The sequence below is a fragment of the Electrophorus electricus genome, chromosome 18 (genome assembly GCF_041902795.1).
Source record: "Electrophorus electricus isolate QZ-2024a chromosome 18, ASM4190279v1, whole genome shotgun sequence".
NCBI lineage: Eukaryota > Metazoa > Chordata > Actinopteri > Gymnotiformes > Gymnotidae > Electrophorus > Electrophorus electricus.
In genome coordinates this window covers 5,497,892-5,507,500 of record NC_137514.1, presented here as the reverse complement: position 1 = coordinate 5,507,500, position 9,609 = coordinate 5,497,892, and the positions used below count along the sequence as shown (strand labels likewise).

At 47.2% G+C, this 9,609-nt stretch overlaps 1 protein-coding gene across 8 annotated transcripts in view; it reads right to left on the bottom strand.

Moving 5' to 3' along the window:
* nthl1 (nth-like DNA glycosylase 1) overlaps positions 1–9,518 on the bottom strand; it is a 23,178-nt gene extending 13,660 nt beyond the window's left edge. Inside the window, exons 1-8 of one of the 8 annotated variants that reach the window (XM_081701172.1) lie at positions 9,080–9,518; positions 8,460–8,686; positions 7,914–8,084; positions 7,446–7,605; positions 7,210–7,315; positions 6,675–7,102; positions 3,098–3,418; positions 197–333 (exon numbers count right to left, since the gene is read on the bottom strand). In XM_081701172.1, coding sequence (XP_081557298.1) covers positions 3,099–3,418; positions 6,675–7,102; positions 7,210–7,315; positions 7,446–7,605; positions 7,914–8,084; positions 8,460–8,686; positions 9,080–9,362 — 1,695 coding nt within the window. In that variant the 5' untranslated portion in view covers positions 9,363–9,518 and the 3' untranslated portion in view covers positions 197–333; position 3,098. Of the gene's footprint in view, positions 1–165; positions 334–3,097; positions 3,419–3,674; positions 6,618–6,674; positions 7,103–7,209; positions 7,316–7,445; positions 7,606–7,913; positions 8,085–8,459; positions 8,687–8,787; positions 9,040–9,079 lie in introns of those variants that run through there. The other 7 variants (XM_035534601.2, XM_035534603.2, XM_081701174.1 and 4 more) reach the window with 7 other exon arrangements.
* Between the last annotated feature and the right edge of the window lie 91 nt (positions 9,519–9,609).

The following is a 9,609-nucleotide window of genomic DNA, read 5'->3' as shown; positions in this document are numbered from 1 at the left end:
TTTGTTCTTATCCACAGACAGTTACAGATCGATATGATGGTGTGTGTGTGCTAGATTCTTGCTTTATCAAGCGAACCTCACATAACATATGTGCAAGTTGAATTGTTTTGAGTGACGTGGCGAGTGGAGAGACTCGGTAACCAGCGCTGCTGCATTCGGACCCACCGTGCTCTGGGCATCCTCCGCAGGGCCGGCGGGTATCTGTACGCCGGGGTGTGGTCCGCTCAGGTCCGCCTGGCATTCGGGCTGGCGGTCTGACAGGGGAGGGGGCAAGTCGTGGTCCGGGAGGGACATCAGGGAGTTCCTCCCCCCCCTAGGAAATATGGCTGGACTCTATATAAAAGAGAAGAGGAGGCATCATGTGATATGATATGGCGGGAGGGCTCCCTCAGTGCGCGGCACCAGCGAGTGTGTTGACGTGTTGGTGTTTGGGCCTTCTGTAGCAGGCAGTGCTTCCCTCAGGCCTCACGTATGTTAACCTGACTATGTACACAAGTGTGTGTGTGTGTGTGTGTGTGTGTGTGTACACACATCACTACTGATGCTGCATTGGCAGTGCAGAGGGAAGCACCGTGAGGTGCAAACCTTTTCCTGGGTGTTAAATGCTTTCCTTTGTATACATGTGTGTGTGTGTGCGCGCACGCAACAACAGCAGACCGATATTATTTACATGTGAAAGTGTGAATCAGGATATGAGGTTATCTGAAGTGCCCTGAAACACACACACACACACACACACACACACACAACAACCTTGTTAGATCCACCATGTAAATCTAACCGTGTTAGATCCACCATGTAAATCTAACCTTTGACAAAAGCACTTTAACCGGTCATACTGCTGATCCATTACATCATCTGTTTCTTGACACACACCACTCCCCTCTTTCTTCCTGTTGCTCTCAGTTTGCTCTCGGAGCCACAGGGGAAGGCTGTGCGGTATATAAAGGATTCTCTACTCTTTAGTTTCACCACTGAAGTAGGACAACAAGTGGGTCACACGCTCTGACTCAGAGAGGCCTGCTGCCATCATTGCAGTAGCTGATACAGCCACGCTGACACAGGCCTAGGGCCACAGCCACGCTGACACAGGCCTAGGGCCACAGCCACGCTGACACAGGCCTAGGGCCACAGCCACGCTGACACAGGCCTAGGGCCACAGCCACGCTGATACAGCCATATAGCGTGTCTCAGTTAAATCACTACTCAGTCTTAGTTATATATTAGCTACTATTAATGTTGAATCAACACTGATGCATAAAACCATGGTTGATCATTTAAACATTGTCAAGTTTATTTGGAATCGGTGAACTGGTTGACATCTGCCCAAAAATCAGATCTCATGTTCAGAGCATTTATTGGGCATTTTCAAGATTATCAACCCATATAAATGATCAGTTAGCAGTGTTATCAGTGCTAGTCTGAACCAGATTACAGACAAGGTAGTCAGAACTAGACTAGGACAATCACTCCTTGTGGATCACGGGACTGTGTCCATGTGTGTCTGTCAAAGTCTAAGGCATCATAATTGACTCACCAACTTTCAGATTGTGTAATCAAGCGTTTTGTACCGTCGTTCTAACCAACAATGCATGTGCCATTATTGTTCTAGTGTCAGCCCGCTGCCAAACTTCACCTCACAACACTCTCAGCTTTGAATGTGCTAGCGTTTCCATGCTAAGAGAACATTTGCGCTCTGTGTTGCGCTCTTCTGGCTCATATCAGACAGAGCAACCAGCATGGTGCCTGCACCCTGCCGTCTAAATTTAGGCATCTGGGGATGTGGGACCAGCAGGGCGGGTCCGGGGCCACTTCCAACATTTCCTTTCATACACTCTACGTTGTACAACAAACGGACAAGACACTGAGACCAGAGAGTCAAAGCTATGCTAATGCAGACTTGTGCAGTGGGGGACATCAGCTGACTGCGACGGAGGTGCAACTCTGACTCCTGCTGGGGTTGTATTTCCCGGGATCAACTCTATGTCAGACTGTATGCACCGATAACCAAGCACCCAGCCACTTTGTTTTATGGCTGGGTTTAACCTCAGAACCCTATATCTGATAACATTCACTGCCTGCACACGCACGCACACACACACACACACACACACACACACTGACCAGAAGTGGAAATGTCATGGAGAGATTTTATCAGTGTTGAGGCTCTAGAAGGCGTGTGTGTAAGGCCGGAAGCGGAGACTCTGCTAGACTCTTCCTGCTGTTGTTCAGAGTTACAGGATCAGCAGACTGCACTGAGGCATGACGTACAGTAGGGTCTTCTGTAGGTATGTGTGGTTTTGTTCCATAATGGCACTCATGATGAAGAGCACTCTTCCTGAACTTCCGCGACGCTCCGTGGATGCGTCTGACAGAGGAAGGGGAGGGATTGGGCTTGCACTGCACACAGAGCGGTGGGCAGCAGTGGCTCAGTGGTGAAGGTACCTGACTAGTAATCAGAAGGTTGCCAGCTCAAGATGCACCTCTGCTGGTCCCTGAGCAAGGCGCTTAATCCTCAATTGCTCAAGTTGTGTTCAGTCATAATTGTAAGTCGCTTTGGATCAAAGCATCAGCTAAATGCTGTAAAATGTAAATGTAAACAAATGACGGAGCAAGATAATTTGCTCTGCATAGAGATATGTAAACACCTCGACTAGCACAATAGGTTTATCCAGTTCACCTCCTTTTTCATCTCTCTCTCGCTCTCTCTCTCCCTATCTATCCATCTCCCCCCCCCCCCTCTCTCCCTTTTCAGGTTAACACCTAATAAATCCAAAATATAACATCCAAAATACTTCAAGGTTTCTAGCAGACCTCAACACTCCTGCTGAGTCTCAGACAGGCTGCTGGATGGTGGGGTGGGGGTCACATGCCCAATGTAATACAGCGTTTTTTGGCTATAAACTCATAAATGATTGGTATAAACAGAACACATATCCATTATGTCTTTATTTTAAATATCAAATGTTCTATATTATGCGAATGTAATTAGGAGAAACCATAATGTTCATGGCAACAGGCTGTTGGTTTGTTAATAAATATCCGTTTTCTCCCAATGGTGTTTTTAGGTCAATTCCACACCGTCTTGTGCTCTTACCTTATTGCTGTTGACAACGGTATACAGGCTGTCCATCTCTGCAGTGACGCTGGGCCTCCTGGGCTTGTTCCCGCTGTCCCTGAAGAAGGGCAGGGTGACGGAGTCCCATGGCGAGAAGGGCGAGGAGGACATATGGGGGGACGAGGAGCAGGACGTGACAGGGGACGAGGCCAGTGAGGACGCTCGGGGGGACAGGCAGCCCATCTCCACGGCCAGGTCCTCGGTGCAGGGGAGGCCGTGGAAGTGCAGGAGGTCGTCGGTGGCGCGGTCCACCACCAGGAGCCTGGTCCTGTGATCCACTGCCATTATCTTCTGAACCACCTGAGAGAGAGAGAGAGAGAGAGAGAGAGCCAAATTAAATGAGAGATGAGCAAAAAGCAAACAACTACACAGTTCTACATAAACACGAACATCTCTCGACATCGCTAGGAAAACCCCATCGCGAATTAAGCGCAAACAAGTAGTTAAACATTAACACTGCCCCATCTGCAAACAACCGCAGGGCGCCGAGGGAAAAAACCAAGATGCGGTCCGATAGATTCCTTGCGCTGTGTGCGTAAAGGACGACGGCGCCCACCTGGTAATGAGGAGCGTGCTCCACGTTCTCTCCGTTGACTTCCACCACCCGGTCGCCAGATCGGAGCCCGGCCAGATCGGCTGGCGAGCCGGGCTCAATTTTGCGAATGAATTGCGCGCCTCGGTTCCGTTCGCCGTGCAGGTGAAACCCATATCCACGCGGTCCCTTAGTCAAATAGCAAAGCCGTGGCCGCAGGCCTCTTCTGATCAGCTCTCGCTCCAAACGGTAAGCCATATCCACAGGGAACGTCCAAATAGCTGAGAGTCCTAAAGACAGCCGATCCGTTAAATCATCACGCACATATCGGCGGCTCAGATGCCTATTCAGCCATCGCTTACCAGCTTCGGTGAAGTAAAACTAGACGGATTAAAACATACCTTTAAAATCCGTCCTTCATCGAGTTAAACTGTCCAAAGTCATGTTTGTGAAGGTTAGACCGTAGGAAAGTGGTCGCAGTCAACTCCAATATCTGCCAGAGGCAACAGGTATTTCAGACATGTCCAGCAGTGTTCCGTTCAAATCAGCCATAAAACAAATATAAAATCCGTGAATGAAAAAAAATATACCGTCACTGAAAACGTATATTCAGAATTCCTGTGAGCACAGACAGTGAGAAAAAGAATCTCTGAAAAGGTAAGCAAGAAATGTGCTAGATGATGAGGGCCGAGCAGACCTGTGTGTATGTGGTTACAGAGGAGCTCTAATGCACCATTTCTTAGCACATCACCTTGTATTCTCAACCTCAGGTTGGTTGGGGAAGGCGGTTTGAAAAAAACTTTTTTTTTTTTTGTTTTTGCTGTAGTTGTACTGCCCTCTGCTGCAATTAGTTTGGACGAACATTTGCGCGTAAAATCTCCACTAAGAGCGCGAGAGGCGGCGCGTGCACCACAGTAACCTGGAACGTTGACGCCGTCGCGCTGCGGTTGTGGAACGCGCTCAAGAAACAAACCCGCGCGACTAAGAAACATGTGCAGCGCTACGCCGCTCAGATGATCGTCTAACGATTGCAGCACATCTGAAAATTCGGAGTCTGTTTGTTTGAACTCTAAATACAAAAAGAAAATATTTATTCAAGCTGACTGTTACTTAACGTATAATTTATGAAACAAATTCCTGTCGGAAACGGAAAGCAAATCTTGTGTTAACATTGCCAAATCCCATTTTACGTTAAACAAATCAGTAAAAGACCCAAAACACAGGTTTGGAACAGTTTGCATGACACAAATATTTAGACTTTAACTAAACTACATTTTAAATCTACATTTTATTAAGATGAACCGTTCAGTCGAAAACATGTACCGATTGCATTTTTTCCCTATAACTAAAGAAAGTTTCTTGTGTGTGTCCGGATTAAAAGGCACAGCAACCATCTTTAGTAGAGCCCGAGAAGTTGATTACAAAACACTCCGCCATTGCGCCCCTCGAAAATAAGGGATGTGTAAGCTAGATAAATGTGCCATGTATTATGTCTTAGGTTAAAAATAGACCTCAGATAATGCAACTGCAGAGTCTAATCACATTACTTCATGTACATCAAGCCTGGCACAGCAGTGGCGGTTAGGATTAGATCCAGTAAAAACTATTTAAAAATCACGATATTGTTGGTTAGTTCAATTCGGGTCCAGGTTCTGTTATGGACAGGGTACAGTTTGTAATTCAAGTTCGGTTTATAATTTATTGAGGTTCAATTATGTACAGTGTACAGTGTGTAGTTGGTTGAGGTTCAGTTATGCACAGGGTATGATTACAGGAAGTCTAACACCTGGCTACCTTGGAGTTCACATCTCGCAGGACCTGTCCTGGTCCTGCCACATCAACTTCCTGGCAAAGAAGGCTCGTCAGCGTCTTTACCACCTCAGACGCCCAAGAGACTTCAGACTGCCCTCCAAGGTACTGCGGAACTTCTACACCTGCACTATCGAGAGCATCCTCATGGGGAACATCACAGTCCGGTTTGGGAACAGCACCAAGCAGGACAGACAAGCACTCCAAAGGGTGGTGTGTTCAGCATCACTCATACGAAACTTCCTGACCTGCAGACCATCCATTACAAGCGGTGCCAGACCAAGGCCAGGAGGATTGTGAAGGACCCCACCCATCCCAACAATAGGCTTTTTTCTCTGTTGAGGTCAGGGAAGCGCTTTCGCTCCCTGAAGACCAACACAGAGAGACTGAAGAGGAGCTTCTTCCCACAGGCCATTCGGGCCCTGAATCAGGGAAACTGATAAACTGTGGGGACCACCACCACCATGTGACTGTAAATCTGTAAATTTGTAAGATGGAATTGTACATACACATATATCCACATATCCACTGTACATTGTGTATATATACATATATTGTACATACATTGTTATATATATTTTTTGTATATTTAAATATATTTCCTTATGTACCTGTTTTTTTCCCCTCAGTTTGGACAGAGCACTCTCAAACCATTTCACTGCGAGTTATACCGTGTATGACTATGTACGTGACAAATAAACCAAACTTGAAACTTGGCTACATAGCACATTGCTGGTTAACAGGTGGTGTGGGGCTATGGGTGGTCATGTTTAGGCTATACTGCTAGAAACAGGGCAGGAGGAAACTTAGACATTACGGACTGACCTTTGCCGTCATATCAGCTAAGTCCAACATGCAGTAAATCAGGGTATGTCCAGCTCTCAAACCTGCTCTGAACAGGGTGAGGGAGTTTGATAAACCTTTGATAAACCTCAGCCAACACATATATTCCTCAATAAAGTCAGTCCAGATTATGATTATTAGATCATTTTTATATTTTGTACGTGTGAAATGTGAATGGTCATAGTGATCAGAGCTTCACTGTCTTGTAGCATGACTCAAATGTCAAAATATCACATATGAAACGTCTCAGACTTTGCTAGTGCGTTTGTCTAAAGAGTGATTATATAAACAAGGGGCAGCTAATACAAACTTAGTGCTTATGGGCTCTAGATCGTAGCTGGGGGAGAGAGGTCTGTTTCTGCACCACTTTACCTGCTCCTGCAGGGGGCACTCTCCCCTTACCCCTGCACCTCATTGGCTGGAGGGCTGGCGGCTCAGTCGCGGTTTCTTCCTGCCTGCCCCCCCGTCTCCCGGAGCTGAGATCCGACCGTGGCGTACCGTCACTGTCTTTGGTGTCGGGAGTCTCTGTTTCTGTAGTGGTCCTCTTCCTTTGGGAATGGGATATTGCGGGAAGAGCGTCTACCTTTGGGACCTCGAGTTTAAACTCGGAGTCTGTCAGGAGGTTGGCAGGCTCCCTGGGTGAGAGAGGTGAACCAGGCTCGGGCCTTTTGCTGGGAGAGGTGACGTTAGCAGAGGGACAGGTGTGCTGGTTCAGACAGGTAGAGCACAAAGGAGCAACAGGTAGACACACCTGCTGCCCAAAGCCAACCAGCAGCCAGTTTATTTCACACCAGGTTTCTCTATGGGGGGGAGAGAGAGTGAGAGAGAGAATATGTGTGTATTCTTGCTTGTCAAAAACATAAGTGCTATTCATAAGAGTTACATCACTGTGAATCACTGTTTTTACTTTGGTAACCAGCCCTCTAGTGCTTGTCTGGTGTTCTCTGGGTTCTTGGTCTGAGTGCGAGTCCATCCCAGTCTGTTAGAGATACGGTGAACATGTGTGTCCACTCCTTCTCATACACATGTGCGAGAGAGACAGAGAGACAGTTACACCACAGTTGATTACATCAGAACTTTTGACCGCGCTCTGTACAACTATACTACCCAAAATGCACCTCGTGAACATCACTTTAAGCTCACCTATGCCGGAGACCTGGTTCCAGGCAATGGCCATTGTGAGATGGGCCATCTTGGGGCCGACTCCAGGCAGACGCACCAAAGCTTCCACAGTGCTAGGGATGTCTCCTCCAAACTCTTCATGGATAATCTCTGTCGCTCGCTTTAGGTACTTTACTTTTGTCTGTGTGTGTAAAACCAACAGAAGCAAAACATATTGACACAACACTGAAGAACTAGCAGTAATTGCAGCAATTATCTCAAACTCCTGTTTCAACAAACCAGGTTTTCAGCTTCTAAACACTAGATAGGTGTGCTTGATTAATGCGGAGTAATGTGAATACTCATCTCTCCAGGTAGCAGCTGTCCAACAGCTGGGCTGGCCCCCGGACAGAGCCCATGTGTGCCAGTTTGATATAACATGGAAAATGAGGAGTTCTGTGTAGAGGAATGGTTTCGGCCACTGTGAAATTCCTGTATGTGTTCCGTTACCTTCCAGAAACCCACAGGGTAGATCAATTGGCCCAGGGTGTCATCATCCATTTTGAGGACGGTTTCCACGGTGAGGCCGTGCGCGCGCAGTCGCTGCATGGCTGCAGCGGTCACCTGATCTTTTGTCTGACTGGACAACATCAGAGAGACCAACACCTGGAAGCGCCTCACCTGAGAGAGAGAGAGAGAGAGAGAGAGAGAAAACAGTTTATTTTACTTTAGCTAACTAATAATGTTAATCCACTCATCTAAAGCCATCACTTAATGGTTAGAATAATACAACCTCTGGTTGTCTTTGAATTGCATATCTTGCATGTATGAGTGTGTCTACCAATGTTCTAAGATGTTCTGAATGACTGGGGCACAGAGTCCTTCCTGTAAATATGCACTTGAACATGCACGGCTTTAACATTAAAAACCCCTCTGATTGCCTGGTTCGGACATTACTTCCTCAAGAGCACAAAGACTTTTGGCATGAACCGGATCCAGGTGTGTTAAGCTCCTCCTGGACAGAGAGCAAGGCCTATCTAAGTGCTTCATAATCACCTCAGGTGAAGCCCCTGGGTCGTAGCATTTCTCTGCCCCCATGTGGTCCACAGGTGCATCCCGCCCACTCCTCATCTCCCTGATGAAGGACAGCTGCCTCCTCCAATCAGGCGGCTCCCAGGCCTCCTTCTTTATTTTGGGCTCCTCGTATTCCACTTTGACGTGGCCCCTTCTGCGGGGTGGTCTTAAGGGGGTCTGAATGTGCCTTGGAGCCTCCTTAAGTTCTGCTAAATGAAAATAAAGAATTTATTATCTTAATAATACCATGAATACACACTCATACAGTCCCCATATAAGAGTGTGTTATAAAGACACATGATATTAATACCAGCGTTTCCAGTCCACAACCTCTGAGCCTTCAGATAATCTTTTAGGGTCGCCCAAACTCTTGGTTAGTTCTTAAAAGCACAAAGTTGACCACGTCACCCAGGTTGTTAAACACCAGACTGTGTGGTTTCTGACAGATACGCGCGTCCACAAACAAACTTTTTAAGGTAGTTTAACCGGAGCCAACACACTGGCATCTTAGTGTAACAAACTTTTCGTATACGCCTAACGATTACTGTACATCACAGTTCATATCTAGCCCTGCACAGACTTGACGCTTCTTCGTAGCGCACCTGTAGACCTTTCTAAAGCAGGCTGAAGACGTGGAGACCCTCCCGTCTTGGAGATCCTGCGTTCCTCGGTTTCCTCCTTGACGTCCACCGCATTTACCGCTAGTCCTTTAGCCGTTATTGATTTCGGTCCAGAGATCTCTCTTCGTTTTGGTAAATTTTCGAACTCTGGAGCTCCTTCCGAAGCTTTGGGGAGGGTTGAGGCGACTTTGCGCTCAGCGCCGAAATACGGAGAAGTCATTCTGCAGTATAGCACGCGCGTGCAAAGCGGAGGAACTGCAAACATCCGCTGACACGGAAGGACTCAAACTGACCGTGTAAAAACAGACATTAGCCAGCTACACAGCCCATTTCACTTACGGCCAAAAGTACTTTTCATGGCTGAGTTAAATCTGCTGTTGTTTCTGGAAGCTGCCTACACAACAGCGACCAGCTGGAGGACTACAACCCCCAGAACGCAGGACTACAACCCCCAGAAGGCCATGTGGAATGTTTTTTAAGGAAGTGCATGCGGGCTTATTAGAACATGACTT